This window comes from Budorcas taxicolor, chromosome 10, assembly GCF_023091745.1.
Source record: "Budorcas taxicolor isolate Tak-1 chromosome 10, Takin1.1, whole genome shotgun sequence".
Lineage (NCBI taxonomy): Eukaryota > Metazoa > Chordata > Mammalia > Artiodactyla > Bovidae > Budorcas > Budorcas taxicolor.
In genome coordinates, this window is record NC_068919.1 from 50,877,938 (window position 1) to 50,900,660 (window position 22,723).

A 22,723-nucleotide genomic window follows, 5' to 3' on the forward strand; every position below is an offset into this window, starting at 1 on the left:
GAAATGCAAAATAAAAGCACAGTGAATGTCTCTATAAAAACATCACACACTAAAATTAAAGTCTGGCAACATCAAGTGTTGAACTGGAACTCTCATACACAGTGAGGGATGAGGGGAAGGATAACAAATGTTAAAGATATACCTATCTCATAATCCAGCAGTTCAACTCCTAGGTAAATACCCTACAGAAATGTTTATGTGCAAAACATGTTCATTGCAGCATTGCTTGTAATAGCCCTGAATGGAAAACATCATAGAGGTGCCCATCTCAGTAAAATAAAGTGATACTAATGAAATGGCGTATCACACAGTAATGAAAATGAGTAAATCACACTGACACACAGCGTGCATTGTGTGTTTAGTGAAAGGCACTAGACACAACATACAGTGTGATTCCAGGTTTTTAAGTTGAAAGTAGGAAAAACAAACAATATTGTTGTACACATAACAAGTAAAACCATTTTTTAAAAGAGAAGAAGTATTGCCATAAAGTGAGGCTAGTAGTTTCCTCTAGGGGACAAAGGGGAGGCTGGAAGGAACACACAGGGAGATTTTGGAGTGCTGGCAGTGGCTTTTGAGCCTCTGGTTTGTGATTACATAGCTGTTTGCTTCATCTATTAAACTGCACACCTGTTTTATGTACTTCTTGTACATTTCACAAGATTTAAAAGAATGAGGAAGAACTCATACTACCAAACATACCACTGACTAGAATCATACTTATTTAAATAGTGTGGAAAAACTAGAAGGCCTAGGTCCAAGACACACACAGGAATTTAATATTCTATACCAGTACAATGCAGATTTTTTAAAAAACTAAATCCCACCTCATACAATATTCCCAAGTTTGAGACGGATTAAAAATTTCCTTCTGAATTAAAGGTAAGTATAAAAGTGAAATTTTTTAAGGTACTAAAAGAAAATAAGGATCAATCTGTACCCATCCTTGGGGTAGGGAAAGCACGCCCTAGCACACCTGCACAGGCTTCCCAGGTGGCACTAGCGGTAAAGAATCCACCCACCAACACAAGAGACGTGAGGCTCAGGTCCAGTCCCTGGGTCAGGAAAATCCCCTGGAGTAGGAAATGGCAACCCACCCCAGTATTCTTGCCTGGGAAATCCAGGGGTGGAGCAGCCTGGCGGGCTGCCGTTCATGGAGTCACAAAGAGCTGGACACAGCTGACCACACACACATACACACAGCACACCTGCAAAGGCAGACCCTAAGAAAAGAACTTCTACACAGAAACACCACCAACTATATTAGAAGGTAAGTCACGTGCTGAAAACAGTAATAACACATGGCAAAATGGACATCTTAATTCATAAAGTAACTTATAAACCAGTAAAACTGGCAAACTCACCAAGGGAATATAGGAAAGATATTAGGAAGCAATGCTCAAAACAATGAATGAAAATGGTCAATAAACATGACAAGACTCTCAAATCTTCATTTATAATCAAAGAAACACATTTTAAAGGAAGCCCTTTTCTGGAACTATTGGCAAATATTTTGAATAGCAACTTGCAATTCTGATAGTTTTATATTGCTAGTGGGAACATTAAGGAAAACAGCCTTTGTGGGGAGTAATGAGTATCAAGTCTCAAAAATTTACTTTCACCTAGCAATTCCTTCTAGAAAGGTACCATTTGGAAATAAGTCACTTTTTTTACAGATGTGACATAAGATGATGATTGTATCATTTCAATTTGCATTATAATGAACACATCGTGAAACAAATTGATGTTAAAAGTTACGGCACACCCATAAAATGGAATATTCTGCAGCTATCTAAAATGTGAAATATTTAGCATGTGGAAATGTTAATGGTATATAGAGCAGAATATTAACCAGTGTATGACTGCATTATTGAAAATATAAATGCATAGCTATGCATAGAAAAGTATGCATATGTCCTTGTACCCAAATATTAACAGAGGCCTTCTCTGGGTGGTAGGATTACAGGGGACTGCATGTATGTGCACGGGAGCCCTCCCATGATCAGTTTTCCAGGAATAACGTTTATTTATTCTGGTGACTCAGACGGTAAAGAACCTGCCTGCAATGCAGGAGACCCAGGTTCGATCCCTGGGTTGGAAATATCCCCTGGAGAAGGAAATGGCAACCCTTGCCAGTATTCTTGCCTGGAGAATTTCATGGTCAGAGCAGCCTGGTGGGCTACAGTCCTCGAGGTCACAAAGAGTCGGACATAACTGAATGACTATTTTAAAAAAGAAGGAGCATCAAATACCTTTAGGATGTGAAATCATTTATAATTAGTTTTAAAAACTAAAAATAACGAAACTGTGCAGGATAGTCCTACATTTGCTTTTTGAGGGGAGGAAAGCAAAAGGGCGATAAAGTTACTCCCAAAAGGACAGGACGCAGAACTGAGCGTTCCCTACCACACCTACATCTCCCTAAATGCATTCTAATTCAAATTTCATATATGAAAAGCCTCCTTCAAAGCTAAGTTACATTGAATTAAGCAGCAGTAAAACATCACCATCAGCATTTTCAGGTTGCTCTAATTAATATTTTATTCTTTCAACACTGCTTAAAGGCACCAACATGTTAGACAAAACTCTGACAACATATTTGTTCATTTCTCTGGAGACAACCATATAATCCTTTGAAATTATACATGAAATTGAGATTTCTGCAGCCTACATAAGTCTCTTTTGGGGTGGGGGCGGGGAAGCAATATATATTGATAACAAACCAATTGTGGCTTTGGAAATTTTTTTGGTTGTCTTATCAAATTGAACCTATCATCTGCTAGAACAATGAAGTCAAGCCAGGCCAAGCCTAACAACAGATAGGGCTTCTCCAGTAGCTCAGCAGTCAAGAATCTGCTTGCAATGCAGGAGATGCAGGAGCCACAGGTTCAGTCCCTGGGTCAGAAGGATCCCCTAGAGAAGGAAATGGCAACCCACACCAGTAATCTTGCCTGGAAAATCCCATAGGCAGAAGACCCTGGCAGGCTACAGTCCATTGGGTCGCAAGAAGCTGGACACAACTGAGCGACTAAACCACCAACAGCTATTCCCTTCACAAACATCAATCATCTTAAGGCTTTTCCTGTTCCTCATGTTACTCCATGACCAAGCAAATCTGGTCATCTAGAGAGACCACCCACCCTCTAGAATTAACTAAAAGTACCGCATATTCCTTATCAGAAGAAAGAAAACATATTTCCTAAGGGAAGACAGAAAGAAACAAATATTTAAACATTTTCTTTGAGTGTCTTCCTTGGTATTTAACGTCCAGTACTGTAATAGCCCCCATGCAAACATGCACAAAATTATCTAGGCTTCTTCGTTATTCAAAAAAAGAGGGAATTATATCTTCATAATTCATTTTAGGTGATGCCTGGGACAACTAAATAATTCACTAAGACATGTAATAAACATTATTTGGTAGAGGTAAGTATAAAGAAAAAAGCAGTTTAATCACCTGCTTTCATTTGGCTTAGAGAAAAAAATGTGCTTACTATATACTAAAATATCAGACCAACACAGGACATACTGCCAAAATTTAATATAGTGTCATTAAACACAATACTCAAATATTCAACTTTTCAAGGACATGAAAATTATCATCTGAAAGTGGGCTCGTTTTATAGTTTCCTTAGCGTTAACTTTACAAAATTCTTTCTCTCAACAATGTCTGACACTGATCTTGATACTTGTTAGGCAGTCTGATGTAAGATAATGAGATCTCAACAGGCAGAGATTTGGGAGATGATCTGAACGTCCATCTTCAGAGTTCATCCTCGGAGGACTGATCATCATCTTCGTCCCTTACTTCTCGGTATTTCCTTGAAGACTCCCCTTCTGGATTATAGCTCTGCATTTTAATATTTAGTCTTTCAGCTAATTTCTGTGCTGCGAGCTTGGCTTGTATCTCCTTTAAGACAAAAAAGCAAAAAGTTAGACACTCATACCTTTTCCCTACAATTTTTCAAGGGGAAGTCACTGGAACAGAACCAGTTTCACTGGAAGGGCATGCCCCTTTATTTCTGGGCTCTCTACTGCCCTCTGAGGGAATGAGACACAGTCATCACAGGGCAAGGCTGGAGAGAGCTACCAGCCTGCTACAGCGGTGATGACAGACTTCCACTGATAAACAGTGTGCACTGAAATATCCGACTTCTATGCGAGAAACTGAGCAATCAGCTTGGCACTGCGACAGTTATACACAGGAAACTACTTTCTAGCATGTGGGCAGGTGCACATGCATAGACAACCCTGAAGAGCAATCTGAGCCATCAACGTCAAAAACCACCAGTGCTGTACTGACCCTCCAACTGGAAGAGTCTTCTTTCCTGGATTAGATTATGGCTTCTAGGCTCGAGAGTGACATTTCAGTGCCACCGTGAAAAATCAAAGAATACTAAAAACTGATTATCCCTCACCAAATTAACTCCCATGAAAATTACTATGCAATAAAAAGCCTAAGTAAATCTTAAACAGTGGCAATGTGCTTGCAGACGCCCAGTGACGGTGTCACTGACTGACTGGCAAGCCGCATGCTCATTCCTCATCTGGCTCACTTTTCTCAGGCTGCCCCCAACCCACTCGAACTCATATATCCCTCCTTCAGGCCACGCGTAGTACAGGTAGGTGGGACTGAAGTGGAATTACTACTGCTCTGCCAAGGAAACCAACTCCAAACTGAACGGTTTAATTCAACCTAAAAATAACTTCAGACAGGCATTTAGGGTCAAACAAGGTAAGAAGCAATTCCTCAACGCTTAGTTACAACTAGGCAATAACTTGAATGAACTGAGAGGATGAAAACTAGCTTTTAAAAACGAGTGCCTTGAAAATCCATGCCAACCTAGCTTTTGTGAAAACCAAAGGCCTAGAGTAAATTCTGACTCATGTAAGCAGCGTCCAACATGCAGACAGGAACAAGCCATGCTCTAAATACCTCGTAACTCTGCTTCTGCTGTCTCTGAAGTGCCAGCGACTCCTCTATAGAGAGCAGCTGTGTTGGCAGGTGGTGCAGCGGCAGAAGCCGGGCTGCCGTGATGTCATCAAGATGCTTCCTGTCCCTGCGCCGCCTCTCCTCTGAGGAGATGGGAGACCCTCTCCTCTGACAAGCACTCGAAGAATCACGCGGCTGTGAAGGTAATCTGCAGGAAGCAACCCTTATGTTACACCACCTTTTCACAGACACACATTTGTAGCATTCAACAAAAGTGGCCTTTAACCTTGGCAGCTAACTGTTCTACAAAGGTAATAGTAAGGCCTTTACCACTATTGACATGCATAGATAAAACGTTCTTTTTATTTACCTCAAAAACAAATATTTAAATTGGCACCTTTTTTGGTAATTTGACAATGCATTCCTCTAACAGATAGCTACACTCATTGCCTCTCCCCTCTCTCTTCAAATACTAGAGTGGCTTGTCATTTCCTCCTCCAGGGGGCTCTTCCCCACCCAGGGATCGAACCCTCATCTCCCACGTCTCCCGCACTGGCAGGCAGATTCTTTACTACTGAGCCACCTGGGAAGGCCCCCCCAAAAGCTTATACTCGAGCTGAAGCCTATTCTCATTCAAAAACACCTGCAAAGGGGCTTACTATCTAGCAGAGGGAATTAAATTTGTAAACAGCTTCAGTGTAATGTAGTATCACGGGCACTATGGCACAGGCCCACTGGAACACAGACAAGGGAATGGCCCGTTGTAATGGGAGACAGGATGGCTGGCAGAAACACTTCAAAAAGAGTGCAATCTGAGGAGTCTTGGAATAATAAGGATTCAACATGTAAATGATAGGATCTCTGACGGCATTTCACCAGAGTAAGGACTGACAGGGCTGCAGCTCACAGGAAGCATGGGAGCTGGAGAGTACAGAAAAGGCTGGGGCAGCAGGCTGGGTGCAGGGCACATGGAAGACTTCTAGTCTGCACAACAGGTTCAGGTTTGTATTCTACAAATTGCACTCTGGCAGCAGTGGACAGGATGGACTGGTAGAATTAAGACTAGGCCAGGACAGAAAACAACTACGGGCCAGGACAGGGATGAGCATCTTCACTTTGACAGGAGAAAAGATGAACATAAGGATGATTAGACGAAGGTCCAGGAAATACACTGTGAGGCCCCATGGCTGGCAGAGATGGAAAGGAGGGGAAGAAAGAAGGTGCTGGCACTACTGGCTTAGGGAATATGGGACAAAGTAGTCTGGGAAGAAGTGAGTTCTACTTTGTACAGGACAAATCTTAGGTGCACAGATCACCCCCATGTGGCCGGGTTTCATAGGTAACTGACTCTGCAAATCTGAAGTTCTGGGTAGACTAGGGCTAGAAGAGATGAGAGGCAGCCTCCCACATCAGAAGAGCCGGAAGAGCATGCAAGAGGCAGCCAAGGGACACCTGCGTCCCCCGCTACTTCCAACTGTCTACCACCTGGCTCCCCAAAGCCCAGCCTCTTCTGATGAGTGCATCTGTCTCTATGGCTCACAAACTTCCCTTGGGAACCTTCACGGATACTCCCTTCCTCTCCTCCCACTTCCAGCTAAAGGACCACAATACAGAATCAGGGTCAGTGTACTCTCTGTTGTATGTATTGACTAGATGATGCTTCTGGTTTTCTGCCTCCTTCAAAGTGAGGAAAGATACCTCACCACATACAAGATGAGTAATTACTTAATCAAAGATTACTTTTTATTCCCAACTAAAAATTAATTCTGGTTTTCTGCTGCTAAGTCACTTCAGTCGTGTCCAACTCTGTGCGACCCCATAGAGGGCAGCCCACCAGGCTCCCCTGTCCCTGGGATTCTCCAGGCAAGAACACTGGAGTGGGTTGCCATTTCCTTCTCCAATGCATGAAAGTGAAAGTAGCTCAGTTGTGTCCGACCCTCAGCGACCCCATGGACTGCAGCCTTCCAGGCTCCTCCATCCATGGGATTTTCCAGGCAAGAGTACTGGAGTGGGGTGCCATTGCCTTCTCCACTGGTTTTCTACTCAAAACTATTTGTTCTGGTTTTCTATGCAGAACAAATAGTTTTGAGGTTTAAAAAAATGAATAGTGAGATACAACTGAACTTTAAAGTTTCTATAATAATAAAAAAATTGGTTTAGGTACTTGTAACTACAAGCTTTCAGTTTTTCAAAGAAAAGCAGTAGCGGTTAAACTTTGTATCTGTCGTTGTTTAGCTGCTAAGTTGTGTCAGACGCTTTGCAACCACATGGACCGCAGCCTGCCGGGCTCCTCTGTTCATGAGATTTCCCAGGCAAGAATACTGGAATGGGTTGCCATTTCCTTCTTTAGGGGATCTTCCTGACCCAGGGACCGAACCTGCGTCTCCTGCATTGGCAGCTGGATTCTTTACCACTAAGTCACCAAGGAAGCTCCCTGTATCTGATATTAATGTCTTATAAAACTACTCCCTGATAAAGAGTGTTATAACTGCACACAAATAAATAATACTCTTTTTGAAGAGATTTTTTTCTGAAGATCTCAGAAACAAAACTATGACAAGGAACTTAGAAGTACAGTTCACTTGCCCCTCCTGCCCAAACTTGTTTTGCTTTTTTAACCCTTTCTCAGCTCCCTTCCTCCTGAAATGATTATATACTTTAATGTTCTTCCAAGTGTGTAAGCCTCGAGTCCTTATCTAGACCCTAAACTCTATGAGGAACAGAATCTTTACTCGTGTGTTGTCACAGCACCTACTGCTTACATACAGTGAGCACACAAATATTTTTTACTGAGAAAGGCCGTTGGTTCCTACAATTGTTTTCCTCTTAGCTTATAGTCTAGTTAGGGGAGGAGCTATGTACAAGAATATGGTTCTGGAAACAATTATAATAAATTCTCTATGTTATATATAACATTTTGCCTAAGTATCCTGAAGTTTAATGTTCCATCTGCTACTGAAAACCTTTTCAATGACTTGGCTAAAAAAAGAAGGCATTTTCCGGCCGGAATCCTCCACTCCAGCCATGTTCGTTTTACTGCTTCTACAATACGCTCATTCCCAAGTACAAGCAGTTCTCGCACCAAGTCCACTGAACTTAATGCAGTCTCCCAGTTTCGGGAGTTTAACAAATATCATGCTCCTGTAACAAGCCTGTTTCTGATGGTACTTACACATTGGTTTTAAATTTATGTGGCGGGGGCATGGGATTTCTGGCTCGCGTTTCCAGCACTTCCACGTAATGAGGCTTCTTCTGCGGCCTACTCCAGAGGCCGGCCAACTTCTCAGGACTCTGGTTTCCTTCTGAGTGGTGTTCAGTGGGATCTGCAATTGTGATCCTTTGTAATCTATGAATGAACAGGTTGTCTGAGCTGCCAGGATGATCCTCCACTTGACCTAAGGCACAATGCTGAGGGAGACCCTCACTAGCTTCAGATGAGGAAGGCGCTGGGGCTCTGCTGCTAGAAGGTGGGTGCTTGCTCAATGTGTGTTCAGCCTCAGTTGCCTCAGCATCACCTCCGCGAGTCGGATGTGTCAGTCCCTGTTGTCGTGAGGTTGTCTGAGATGATGTGATGTTAGCTACAGAGGAACAGCCAGGAACAGGTGATGAAGTATCAAGTATCTGGTCAGAATTCTGGGCCTTATCTCTGTCCCCATCAACAACTGCAATCGCTTTTTGCCTCTCCTTACAGTCTAAGCTAACAGGATAAAAGAGTTCACTTCTTCCTCTAAATTCTTCACGTTCTGCAATGGCAGCTTTCAGTTTGGTGACAGCGTCTGAGATCTTTTTACCTTTGTCGGGCAATTTGCAAATGAATTTTCTACAAAAGGAAAAGAATAGGTATATGTTACATAGAGCCATGTTTTTAAACTTGAGATATACAAAGTAGTATTCTCAAAGGGAGAAAAATCGACCGTTAAGTCAAAAAACTGATTTCCAGCTGCCCCAGAAATAAAAGAATCATTATCCAAATACCCCTCAAAACAAGGGACTACAGGATGATTAGGGACTATGTCTTGTTTGTCTCCTCTATTAACAATTAGAATTTCTGCAAAAGCATTTTAAGCATTATATTAATATAAGACATGCCCCAAATCAGTTTTTAAAAGTGTGATTTCCAAGACCTTCCTGGTGAGGGGAGGTGGGTGGATCTGCAAGGTCAAAACTATTTATAATAACTAAGGTACTATTTGTCATTTTCACTCTCATTTCTTACTGTGAGTACAGGGGAGTTTTCCAGAGGCCACATGATATGGATGATAGCATTGTTCTGATGGCTAATAGAATGCGTTTTTGTATTCTTGTGTTTTAAAGATTCTCACTTGTAACTCCTAAGACAATGATAACTATCAGTCGATATAACACACATACAGCAAGAGCTCTTCAAAATGTTCAGTAAGTCTTCAGCGTTAAAGGGGTCCGGAGGCTAAAAAGTTAACTCACTCATTCTCACAGTCAAAATAGTTGTCTCTACCAGGAAATCCCCAAGTGATCATTTGCCACTTTGGCTAAGTGGCAAAAGTTCTTTTTCTGATTTCCTTTTCTTTAGCCACACAATAAATGTGGAGGGAAGGTTACAGCTCACACCCTCTATTCTTTATGACACTACATTCATTCTCCTAATTCTATTAACACTCCTCCCAATTGAGAGGTCTGTATTTTCCCAACGTTCTCTTCTCTCTCCAGCCTCATGACCACTTATCCAGCTTTTAATCAAATGTAATTAACTTTTCCATTAACTAAGCTCCAGTAAGTAAAATCAGCGTCAGACTGTTACCCTCCTCCAGTTTTCCTACTTTTATTAATGGTGCTCCATACAGGTTGGAAACTTCAGCCATCTCTGTCAACCATACACTCAAATGATCCTAAGCCTGACCTAGTCTCCCCAATCCCACAGCTACCCTTCTAGTTCACTTTTTTAGAATCCCCTTATTGGGGAACTTCTCTGAAAATACCTCCTAGTCTCTTCTGCCTCTTATTCCTTCAAATTATCCTGCACCAAACTGCTAAAATAAGCTTCCTAAAAAATCATTATTTTTACACCTATCCTCTGCTAAAATCCATTAAGTCTAACAGCTAAGTGTGAATCAAACTTACTTTGCCTAAGAAGCCACTCTTTTACCCTACTCTTCCCACTTCCTACAGTTCCTGTAAAAAAATGGGATCTAGAGATGAAACTTACTAGGTGTTTAGGGCACTATTTGGGGGAAAGGGAGCGAAAGGATTGGGGATACAGAGCCTCCCCTTGGAGGGCCGACACAGGCACTGAGTAAATAAAATCAACGAGGAGCTGATGAGGGGCCGAAACGCTGGAGAGCCAGAAACACGGGCGCCCGGCGCCCGCGCTGTACGCGGTAGCTCTGTGACTGTAGGCCGGCCACTAGCCCGTGGGCCTGGAACGGACCTAAGACAAGGTGACCTTCCAGGAAAGAGATCGGGATGGGGGCGGGGAGGGGCGCGTCCCAGGGTGCCGAACGCGAGGAACCCTGCGGTGACTTCGCGGGACCCAAGCTTACACGTTGCGCAAAAGTCTCTCCTGGCGCTTCAACATTTCCCGTAGCTCCGCCAAACTCCGCTGCCCCAAGTCCTCGGGAGTTTGGGGCTCGAAGCCGCGGGGCAGCGAGGACATTCTGCGGGGGCTGAGGCTGGCGAGGCGGTGGGCACTCGGCGTCCTCGGCAGCCCCCGTGGCTGGCGCCAGATCCGCGGCCGGCGGGGACTCCGGCGAACGAGCGGGAGTCGCCATTTTCCCGGAAGAACAGGTCTTCTTCTAGCCGAATCGAGCTTTATTGAAACGCCGGAAACAAACACGGACAGAGTGGAGGGAGTGGCGGCCCGGGCGGGAATCGCGGGGTGACGTCACGCGCCGGCGCGGCGCGCTTTCTAGTAGCTTATTCTTCACCTGTGCCTTGGGTCTCGGCTTGAGTATTCAGAAAAAGTGAGTTCCTGGGGCCCTGTCCTGAAGGAGTCTGCTGAGTGCGGGAGGAGAGCAGACATTAATCAATTAACAAATGGAAGAATCGTAAGACGGCTATCGGCACCAAGGAACGAATAACGAAGAAGTGAAAGACACGTGGAAACAGGAGTGATGAATTGGTTAACCATTAGTGAAGTTGGAGTATGTACCGGGCACGTGAAGCCCTGGCCTATGGCGTGGCCTTCCTAGTTCTGGGTTTAGTGAAGACCTCAAACATTAATGTTGGAAGGATCATTCAGAACCATCAGCGTTTCTTAAGGCGGCTTTGTGGCATTTGAAGCAAGACTTTTCCTCGTTTTCAGGACTGCCTCAGGTATTGCAAGATATTTGGTGTCTATTTGATGTCTGGGTTTCTGCTCTCTAGTTGGTTTGGCATTCCTGAATCCTCCTAACAGTACAAAACGCACCCCCGCCCCCCGCCGCCCCAACACACACACTCCTGAGTCCTTGTAACAGTACAAAATGCATCTCCCCAACACACACACACACACACACACACACACACACGATTTCAAAGGCCCACAAGAGGTGATGATAGCAGGAGGTGCTGCACAACAAACGGAGAACCTCTTTTTCACAATTACCCGTTTTGCCCTTGGAAAAACAAAGGCACAAAAACTGAAGTTTTCCCAGGGCACAAAACTAGTAAGTGAGAACATCATTGCTGTAGACACAAATGCCCAGGTGGTCTTTCTGCCACCCCAATTCAAAAATCTTGCAAAGAGCAAGAAAGTCTTTTAAGCTGTTGAGGAAAGCAGTGTAACTGCTAACTCTTCAGTGTAACACCTAACTCTTCTCTATAGTTCAGGTAAGAAAGCTGGATCCCAAAGAAAAAAGTAGGAAGCATGCTATAGTCTTAACAGACATCAGCTGTGAGGTTTGAAAGACCCTATAACCTCCAACCCCAGTCTCTCCCTTCTTTGATACGGAAAATTTACATTTGCTAGTCCTTTGTAAGGTGCTGTAACAAACAACTCCCTCCCAATCAGAGGGAAGCTCTAGATAAAATATGAGGCTATTTCAGGGAAGTACAGCTGAAACTGTGTCTGTATCCTTACAATCTAGTCCATTCTGATCAGTTTAACATATCAAAAGTCTCAACATAAACTCTGCTTTGAAACAAGGATTTCAGTAACCTGCTCCATATCTTTCTAAGTGAGAAATACTCAAGAAAGGCCCTTGTCAGGTATTTGTCCTGTGGCAAGCTCCCCCAAGGCCTTCCTCACGCTAACCTTCTCCCTCTGTTCCTGGACGGGACCTGAAGGCCTTTATTCCCTCCCCACCTTCTCACCCCCATCCCCCACCCCGGTGATAGTAAGCCCTTTCTTCCGACCTGGGCCACAGGCACCCTCCAAGCAAGATGCTTTCTCTCAAGCCTCAGAATTTTGCCCCCAGCTGTTTTCCTTTTGTGGAAGGCTGTCCCTTTTCCCCTAGCCCATTTTAAATCTTAGTTCAAGTCTCACCTCCTTCCGGAGCCTTCCTAGAGTATTCCAACCCAGATTGCGCTCTGAGCGTAACTATAGTGCTTAGAACGTACTGTGCTTCTCCAGGTGTGTTGTGCGTGGTGATTTCTAACAAGCTGTGAAGTCAGGGAATTCTATCAAGGAGCTGTATTTGTGCTTTTCTGTCTCCCCTAAGGCAGGTAGCAGATACTAATTGATAGAATCTCCCTCTCTCATAATTTTTTCCCTGTCTTTCCCTTATATTCACCTTCTTAATGAAATACCCTTCTATATATTGCAGATCTTAAGCTTTTAATATAAACGTTGACCATAATTTTCAGTGGTATGGGATAGAATCTTTTACACAACATAGTTTAGGATTTCAAGTTACTATAATACAAATCTGAATTCCTCACAACAGGTGCACCAACTATCTAGTTCTTTAATCAGTAACCAAGAGGCTTAGCAAGTGAAGAGATTTTTTTTTTTTTTTTTTGGCTGTACTGGGTCTTTGCTGCCCAAGCTTTTCTGTAGTTGCTGTGAGCAGGGGCTGCTCTCTAGTTGCAGTGTGCGGGCCTCTCATTGCAGTGGCTTCTCTTGTTGCCAAACATGGACTCTAGGGCTCACAGCGTTCAGTAGTTGTGACACGTGGGCTCAGTAGCTGTGGTTCTAGAGCCCAGGCTCAAAAGTTGTGGTGCATGGGCTTAGTTGCTCCACAGCATATGGGGTCTTCCCAGATCAGGAATCAAACCCATGTTTCCTGCATGGGCAGGTAGATTCTTCACCATGAGTCATCAGAGAAGCCCCACAAGTGAATAAATTCATCTAACATTATTCTACATGTTTCAGTGAAGTTATTTTTTGGTTGAGATTAACATTCAAATCATTGGACTTTGAGTAAATCCAATCACCCCGTAAAATGTGCATAGACCTCGTCAATCAGCTGAAGCCCTTTAGAGAGCAAAGATTGACCACCCTTCTCACCCACCCACGACACAGGAATTTTGCCAGCAGAAAGCCTCCAGACTTGAACTCTAAGTTCCTGGTTCTCTAACTTGATGGTCTACCCTGCAGTGATAATTACCTGAGCCAGTTCCTTAAAATGAATCTCTCTCTGATAATGGCTGATACACAAATCACACACCCTACGGATCTTTTTCTCTGATGACCCCTAACTAATGTTGTTCAGTTGCTAAATTGTGTCTGACTCATTGCGACCCCGTGGACTGCAGCACGCCAGGCTTCCCTGTCTTTCACTATCTCCCAGAGTTTGCTCAGATTCGTCTCCATTGAGTTGGTAATGCTATCTATTTCATCCTCTGCCACCCTCTTCTTTTGCGTTCAGTCTTGATGCCTGACTAATACAAAGCCTAGTAGCATCAATCTGTTAGGAAAATCTAGTAACCTGACCAGGGATCAAACTCAGGGCCTCTGCATTAGGAGAACAGAGTCTTAGCCACTGAACCACCGGGGAAGTCCCTTGATGGGTCAGTCTTGCTAGCTGCCTCATCTGTGCCTCAGCACAGAACTTAACAAACAACTGACAGCAGCCTTGCCAGTTAGGGAAGAGAAAGCAAGGGACGGAACAGGCAGTTGGAATTGGGTATGAGAAAAAGAGTGAGAAAAGGAAAAAGGAAGAAACTGGTAGAGAGGGAGACAAAAAACTGGAAGGGGTAACAAGGAGAATCAGTTTCTCTCCACAGATATCAGAAATAGAAGGTGTCATAGGAAGCTTTATGCTGAGGAATTCACCCACAAATTCATCGCTCTTCCAGCTCTAAAATTTTTATACTTCTACAGAATGTCACGTTTTCCCCCTTTGCATTTCACTGTGATCCCACTGCAACAAAAGGTTTTCCTCAGCTACCCAAGAGTTTAGGCTGTAAAGTACATGCACTCCACACTACAGGTAAAGTCTTACATGAGTTATCCAAACTGTTTGAAACAAGGAACCAAATTTTCAACTCATATCTCTCTCTTTATCAGCAAATAGTAATTTAAAGCCATTTTCCAGGACTGTGGTTCCCCAGTGACAGACTGTGGAACTATTAAAATTAATCCTGACAGAAGATCCTTGCTGCTTTCTCTAAGCACATTCAGGCCGTTGGTTTATGAACAGGATGAACAGACGGCCCATCCCAGAGGGCTTGAGGGAGGAAGCATGTTAAAATGGCTGCCTCCATCTTTGTTTGCTCAGCTGCTTGGAAAAACTAAGACAGAGGGAAATGGGATTAATCAAGGGGGCAGTTGCCCATGGAAAAAAAAATAGGAAGACTCTGGTGAGAAATCCCAGTCAAATAAGGTTCAAGTCAAAGGAAAAGAACACTTTTCTCTTCAGACTTTCACAGAGTTGAGTGTTGTTTGGTGACAAATTTCTCATTTCGGGCCACCACAGTGTTTTATGATATTTCTGTTAGCATGGAAAGAGATAATTCAGGGAAAGAAAAAAATTATTGGTGCAGTAAAGTTCCAGGTGATTTTACTTTGTAATTAGCAACATTAATGAAGATTATTGGTTAGATATGTGACTGATGGTGATTAAATAACACCTCTCTGTGAATTTTATTTTTATGTCTATTTAGATCCTTTGCCCACTTTTAAAAAACCCTTGTTTGTTTATTTATTTGTCTCTTTGGCTGCACTGGGTCTTCATTGCTGCAAGCAGGTTTTCTCTAGTTGCATTGCACGGGTACTGACTTCTGGTCTCATTGGTGACTTCTCTTGTTGCCCAGCACAGGCTATAGGCACTCAGGCTTCCATAGTCATGGTACATGGGCTTAGCTACCCCATGGCATGTGGAATCTTCCCAGACCAGGGATTGAACCAGTGTCTCTGCATTGGCAGGTGGATTCTTAAGCACTAGACCACCAGGTAGGACCAGGGAAGTCCTTCTATGATTTTTCATATGAATAAACTCATAAACCAGAAAAAAAAACCAACTTCTTGAAAGAAAGCATGTACTCACTGCTATATTTAAAACAGATAACCAACAAGGACCTACTGGAACACACAGTTCCATGTACTGAAGCACATGGAACTCTGCTCAATGTATGTGACAGCCTGGATAGAAGGGGAGTTTGGGGAAGAATGGATACATGTGTATGTATGGCTGAGTCCTTTTGCTCTCCACCTGAAACTGTCACAACATTTGTTTATTAGCTATACCCCCAATACAAAATAAAAGGTTTAAACCTGCAAAAAAATTATGATGAGATAATCATATGATTTTACTCCTATATTCTTTCAATATGGTAAGTTTTTATTAATTTTTAAATATTAAACCACCCTTGAATTCATCTGGAAAAAAAAAAGCAAGCATGTGCCACTATGTGTTATAGAATATACAGACATTGTAGCTGAGACCCCTCCTCTCCCATTAGAAGAAAGACTTTTTTTTTACTTACATTTTATTGAAGGATAGTTGATCTACAGTGTTGTGTTAATTTCTGCTGTACAGCAAAGTGATTCAGTTATGCATATATATACTTTTCTATATTCTTTTTCATTATGATTTATCACAGGATCTTTAATATAGTTCCCGGTGCTGTACTATAGAACCTTATTGTTTATCCATCCTATATAAACTGGTTTGCATCTGCTAATCCCACTCCATCTACCCACTCCCTCCCACCCCAAAACCTCTGGCAACCAGAAGTCTGTTCTCTTTGTTCAAGTCTTACTTCACTTCCCCTCTGCTGACTTACTTCACTTCCCTTTGATGGACTGGCTAAAATTCCACCGATAAGAGAATCACTAGGTTAACAAGAATCTTCCTTTGAGACGGTAGATATTTCTAGAAGGGTTGTGGCCTATCAGTCATTTACACTTGAGTGTGAGTTTGTTCCAAATGGCTGTCTCACAAAAGGCTAGCTGAGGTGATGGCTTTGTTAGAAGAGAAAGGGAGAAAATAGAATTTTGAGGCGTTGGAGCGGAAGAGTAGGCCAGAGAGAGTTTTACAACAGAGAGAGCTGAGGTGGCAGAAAGACTGCAGAAGACCACCTTTTCACAATTGGGCGAATATGTAGGGTAGGCAAAACGGGAGCATATTAAAACCAAAGTTTGGTTAGAATCAATTCAGATTCTGTGCTGAAGGGCAGATCCTTCTATACTTACGTGGGTCTTGTCACCCAAGATTCTTGGTAAAACATCCAGTGTGTTGTTTAAGGAAGGTAATTTGCAAAGTCACTAAAGGGTGAGATTTAATAATTTTCTTCCAAGTGTGATAGGAGAGGGACCTGAGAGTTGTGACTTTGGTGGAGGGAAAGAAGAGCCAGGTCTCTACTGCAGTGCCAGGACACCGTTTATGTCTCACTCTTTGGAATCCAATGTGCATTGGAGGCCATGAAACAAAGAAACCAATGCTCAGCAGCAAAATGGATTTAGAGAAAACTACCCACCCCTCTCCTCTCGTGAGACCCTGGCCAGAGTCAAGTGTCTGGTCACCTTTAATTTTCTGTTTTGCATAAAGAAGAATACCGCTCTGAAAAGTTTCAGCAAGGGGGAATAGGAGAAAAGGAAGAAGGGAGGCCCACATAGCATAGCATCGGGAGAATGACCAAGGGGAAAAAGTCCTCCTTGATTTTCTCCAAAATTTGGAGAGAATAGTCAAGCGTAGTATATGGACAGTAAAGGTGATCCAGATCAGAGAAGTGAAGTAAAGGGGTAGTGGTGAAACTTGTTGATCCACAACGATGATTTTGGGAAGAGAGGGTCTGTGTACCACCAACTTTGTATCCAGTTAATTTTCCTAGGCCTCAGTTTTCTCCCATTTAAACTGAGGGTATTGAACCGGATGAACTCCAAGGTGCCTTTCAGTGCTTAAATTATAGGTTTCTAGGATGATGGATGTTATAATACATTCTTTGGCAACATCTGCATCTATTTAAGCTCATAAATGTTGAAAAGAAATATTTGGTATGCAGGAAACCAGGAAGCAGGTAGCTCCCTTTAAATAAATAGTCATCCAACATTGATGAAATTTAGGGTTTTATCAGCCTTTGCTGGACTCCCGTGGTTGCCCATATCTTATGGGACTGGATCATGTTTTCCATCACCTAGAATTCTTGGGCTTAATTTAATTTTTATATCTAATGGATGACAGCTCTGAGTAATTTAAGATTGTTTATAAGGTTAAAAAAAAAAAACCTGAAGTTGTCAAAATAGCAGAAGACAGACAAACTTATAATGAATGATGTGGGAGGAACATCACTTCATGCTGACTAGAGGAAAAAAAGTGGTTTAAAGGAATAAGTTTTTTCTTTATAATGCACAGAAAGAAAAACATTAGAAAATGTAAATAAAAGGTTGCAAATTGTGGGGTTTTGGCCACATTGCATCTACAGATGGAGCTTCAGTGGTAGCGCTAGTGGTAAAGAGCCTGCCTTCCTGCCTGCCAGTGTAGGAGACATAAGAGATATGAGTTTGATCCCTAGTTCGGGAAGATCCCCTAGAGGAGGGCATGGCAGTTCACTCCAGTAGTCTTGCCTGGAGAATCCCGTGGACAGAGGAGCCATAGGGTCCCAGAGTCAGACATAACTGAAGCAACTTAGCATACATGCAGTCTACAGATGAGTTTGTTTGGCAGCACAGAGTTTTTCAAAATTACAAATTTGAGTGACTTTAAGATGGACATGTACTAGTAATCCTGATGAGCATCCTTCCTGCTCCTCCCCACCACCAGCCACTCACCCCCACATACCCTTGCCACCTTGATGCAAACTTCCCGGGCACCAGGACATTTGAGATTGGTGTGTGAAAAAATAAGTATAAATGAAATTTTAGGCCTTTTCTTTTCTGAGAGGCTGCAATTACAGTCAGTCCTCCATATATGTGGGTTCCACATCCACAGATTCAGCAAACCTCAGAGCCAAAATGGGACTTCTCTGGTGGCTCAGTGGTAAAGAATCTGCCTGCAGTACAGGAGATGCAGGAGTCATGGGTTCAATCCCTGGATTGGAAAGATCCCCTGGAGAAGGAAATGGCAACCCACTCCAGTATTCTTGCCTGGAGAATCTCATGGACAGAGGACCTGGCAGACTACAGTTCATGGGGTCACAAAAAGTCGGACACAACTAACCAACTAAACCACCACCACCATGGACCCAAAATACTCAGAAAAAGAAAAAAGAAAAGGAAAAAAAATCCTGGAAAATTCCAAAAAAGCAAAACTTGAATTTGCCTGTGTACTGGCAACTATATAAAAAGCATTTATATTATATTAGGTATTATAAATAATCTTGATGATTTAAATTATATGAGAGGACAAGTTTATGCAAATACTGTACCATTTTATATAAGGGCTTGAGCATGTGTGGATTTTGATATCTGTGGGAATGGAGAGCTTGGAACCAATTCCCCCACTTTTGATACTGAGGGATGAGTGTAATACCATGGAAACTCCCTAGATCACTAGTAGATCACTTCCTAGGGATCACTTGTTATAGGAAGGTGTTCTTCACTTCTAAATCTGTTTTCCTAAAGATCATCTGTGTTTTAAGAATTCCTACAGGAAATTCCTTGGCAGTTCAGTGGATAGGACTCTGCGCTTCCACTGCAGGGCACAGAGGTTCAGTCCCTGGTCAGGGAATTAAGATCGCTGATTTTGTAGTTAGTGTCCCTACAGGTTGTAAACTTCACTGACATTGAAAGCTGTTGGGTATTTTTTTTTTTTCCCTAGAATCAAATGTAAAAAGTGGATATTAATTCAAAAGAACCTAAGTCTTTTCTGGGGGAAACCAGTTTGCTTATTTTGTAGTCAGACTAATAAATGCTGTAGTCAAAGGATATAATTCTGTTATTTTGAACAATTGCTAAGAAGTTGTTTGCAAGCATCTCTAACAATATATAGGCTTTGTTTACAAAGCTTGACTTATCATTTTTATCTATAGCAAAATGGATTTTGAAGGGTCAAAGAAAATGATAAATCTTTATGATACTGTAGCATCTTTACAACTACATTTTTCTATTTTAAATTCTGTTTTGGGATTTTGTGACAGAAAAGGTCAACTTGAGACAGCATTTATTTCCTTCCCCCAGCCCATCAAAAATTTTGTTTAAATAAATTTGTGGGTACCATAAAGATATTTTATTTTAGGGTTGGACCACAAAATGACCAGTTAAGATTTTTCAGGCTGAATGTGCTTTGTTTAGGAGGTAGCAAGTTAAGAGGAAAGGGGAGAATTAAAATATTTGCAAGATGTCATTAATCTCCAGCAAGAGCCAAGAGTTGTTTTTTTTCCCCCTTCATTTCAGAACTAATCCAGCTTTCTGTTATTTGGCTCAGAAAAGTCTTAAATCTGTAACAAGAGAGTAACTTCCTGTTCTCAAGAGTATGGCTGCCAAAGAAAACATTTACAAGAAAAGTCCCAGGGCCAAAAAATTGCCTACTAATTATTTCTCAACCCCCTCCCACCCCAATTCAGGAAGGTGAATGCTGTAAATGCTGTATGTTAAAACTCGAAAGTATGTGTTGAAAAATTAAGAGAAAACCCGCAAGAACTGTTTCCCATTTATTTATATTTTATTGCATTCAAATTACATCAGTTTTATGGCCCTTGGGCACAAATTAATGTTTCTTATAATATTTTGTTCAGAATTCCATGAAAGTTTTTACCTATTACCTTCCCAACTGAAGAAGACAGAAGCAGCACCAGCATGGAACTCACCTAGTCTTACCAGCTCCAAGCTGGCCTGATAATCAACAGTGGGTCTTGGTTTTCTCCTTGACGATCTGTCCATTCAGTGTGTGCGTGCATGCCAAGACACTTCAGTTGTGTCTGACTCTTTGCAACCTTGTTGACCGTAGCCCACCAGGCTCCTCTGTCCATAGGATTCTCCAGGCAAGAATACTGGAGTGGGTTGCCATACTCTGCCAAACTCCAGGGGATCTTCCTGACCCAGGGATCAAACCCATGTTTCCTGTGGCTTCTGCACTGCAGGCAGATTCTTTACCACTGAGCTACTGGGGAAGCCCCGTCTATTCAGTGCAATGTCAGTCAGAATCCCAACAGCCCATAGGTAGAAACTGAGAGAGTAAAACTCTTACGGAAACGCAAAGAACCTAGACTAGCCAAAACAACTTCGAAAAAGAACAGAGTCGAAAAGCCCATACTACCTGACTTCAAGGCTGCAGATAAAGCTACAGTAGTCAAGTCAGTGTGGGACTAGTGTAAGACAGGCAACTAGATCATTATAACGGACTGTACAGAAATAGACCTGTGCACCAGTATGACCAGTTGATTTTCCACAATGGTATAAAGGCAATTCAGTGGAAAATGCATAGTCTTTTCAACAGATGGTGCTAAAACAATTCATTGGACATCCATATGCAAAAACTTCTTTGATTTATACTTCACACCATGTATTAGCAATCTAATCCTGCCTAACAAATTACATCCAGATTTAGCAGCAGTCTCCCACTGGTCTCTTTCCAGAAACTCATCTCCCGTCTTACTCTGGGGCTTGTCCTCCTCTGACAAAGTCCAGTGAGTTATTCTCAAATTTGCATATAAGAGAAAGAAGTCTATGGTTTATTTAATCCTGTTTATCCCGACATACTTTTTTTTTTTTGCCCTGCTTTCCTTCTACGCAGTCCTACTCACAAGTAAGCCTTATTCATTAAGTCTGTAATATGTGTCCAATAAAAGGAAATCCTTGGGTCTGCAGATATTCATGATACAACACCTCCTTCACAATAATGACTAGTACTAATAGCAGGGGTCAATGTTAGTGTCGATTGTAGGCATGTCTCTGGAAACTTCTCCCGTGCTGTTTCGCATGATGAGTCCAGCCAGCCTCTTTGGGGCGCAATTCCATTTCCTTCCTGGGCAGAGCTGCTCATGGGAGCACTGCACCCGAGAGCCACCCATGGGACTGTTGCAGTTTAGTGACAATACCAACTCCAGCCTTCCCACCCCTGTTCTGAAGTCAGACAGGTCTGGTGGTTTCAGACAATTTTTATCTCTCTTTGACTTTCCATTTCTTTACCTACAAAACGGTGGTAGTGACATTTTCAACACAGAATTGCTATGAGGATTGGAGTGGTTGCCTGCTATGCCTAGTTGGTAACTCTTAGTCTCCTTTACTTTAGCCAGGGCTCTTTCTGGATACTTTCGTTTATAGATTTCTCCATGCTTGTTGAGGTGTAGAATGTTGTCCCCTCCTTTATAGAAAACTGCCCCCAAGGAGCTTACCTGTATGGTTGTTGTTGTGTCCAGCCCTTTGTGACCCCATGGACAGGAGCACGCCAGGCCCATCTGTCCTGGACATGATGGTCTGTCATCAGATGTGAGAGTAGAAAAGATAGGATGAAAACAAATACCCCTGGGATTCAGAGAAAGCAAGGATCGGGAGGAGACAGACTCACTGGGAACAATTTTGGAAAGGATGAAGGTCTTGAGGGCACACATCTGTGTCTCCCCAGCACCTGGCATGTGCTGGTGGAGCTGAACTGGGCCTCTGAGCCTGGATGTCCAGGAGAGCACTAGGGTCTGATGTGGCCTGAAGCAGGACAGAAAGGAATCCTGGGGCAGGCCAATGGCATTTACTGGGGAGAAGAGGGTGCCCGGAGTAGACAGATCCACTTGGACCAGCTGGGGATCAGTCTTGGTTGGTGCGCCCTCTATTGGGAAGACCATGTCACATCACCAAGCCCCAGACACTTCCCCAACATTCTCTCCCCAGCTAACCCTAAAAAGAACTCCCTGGGGCACATGGCACCCAAACTCAAACCTCCTATCAGACATATGGTGAATCTTTTGTCACGATGGCCAGCACTAGCTTCTGACTCACTCTCTGATTCTAGGATCCTGGAGGACACCAGCTCCTAAGTAAGCCCAGTCCTGTTTCCTGTCAGCTGCCCTGCACTCTCTGGACCATGGGGATGCCTGCACGCCTGCAGCTCACACCTGCACAGTCCAGAGCTCAGGTATCCACAGGCCATATCCTGAAGGTACTTTCTGCACTGTCTGTTTTTTGGGGAGGGATGTGGGCCTGCCTAAAGCTACCAACTCTACACATGCCTTCATTTCTCATTCCCAGTGTTGGCAAAGAGGTAGGGAAAGAATATTCTCGTTCTGTTGGTGAGAGTTTCAGTGGACTAAAATCTCCAGAGGCCACATTGGACCACATGCACTGAAATACTGAAATGTACCTAACTCGTGACCCAGTGATCCCTCTTCTAGGAACTTATCAGAGGATTGCTTTAAAAAAAGTAAAGGCAATTCCAAAATTCCAACAGCTGGGGATAGTGCACGTAAACCATAGTACACGAATAAAGTAGAATCCAACTAGCTCTCAGAAACATCAGTGTAGCTCTATACACCTGTACCTGTATAGAATGCTGTAGTGTGTAAGTGAAATGTGATTATCAACCA

The 22,723-nt window shown here is 42.9% G+C and overlaps 1 protein-coding gene across 1 annotated transcript in view; it reads right to left on the minus strand.

Moving 5' to 3' along the window:
- Window positions 1-2,515: 2,515 nt before the first annotated feature.
- The window catches only part of MYZAP (myocardial zonula adherens protein), a 141,806-nt gene continuing 121,598 nt past the window's right edge, over window positions 2,516-22,723 (minus strand). The window contains exons 13-15 of the mRNA XM_052646324.1: window positions 8,106-8,753; window positions 4,937-5,141; window positions 2,516-3,910 (exon numbers count right to left, since the gene is read on the minus strand). Of these exons, the coding sequence (XP_052502284.1) occupies window positions 3,764-3,910; window positions 4,937-5,141; window positions 8,106-8,753 (1,000 nt within the window). The 3' untranslated portion in view covers window positions 2,516-3,763. The remainder of the gene's footprint in view (window positions 3,911-4,936; window positions 5,142-8,105; window positions 8,754-22,723) is intronic.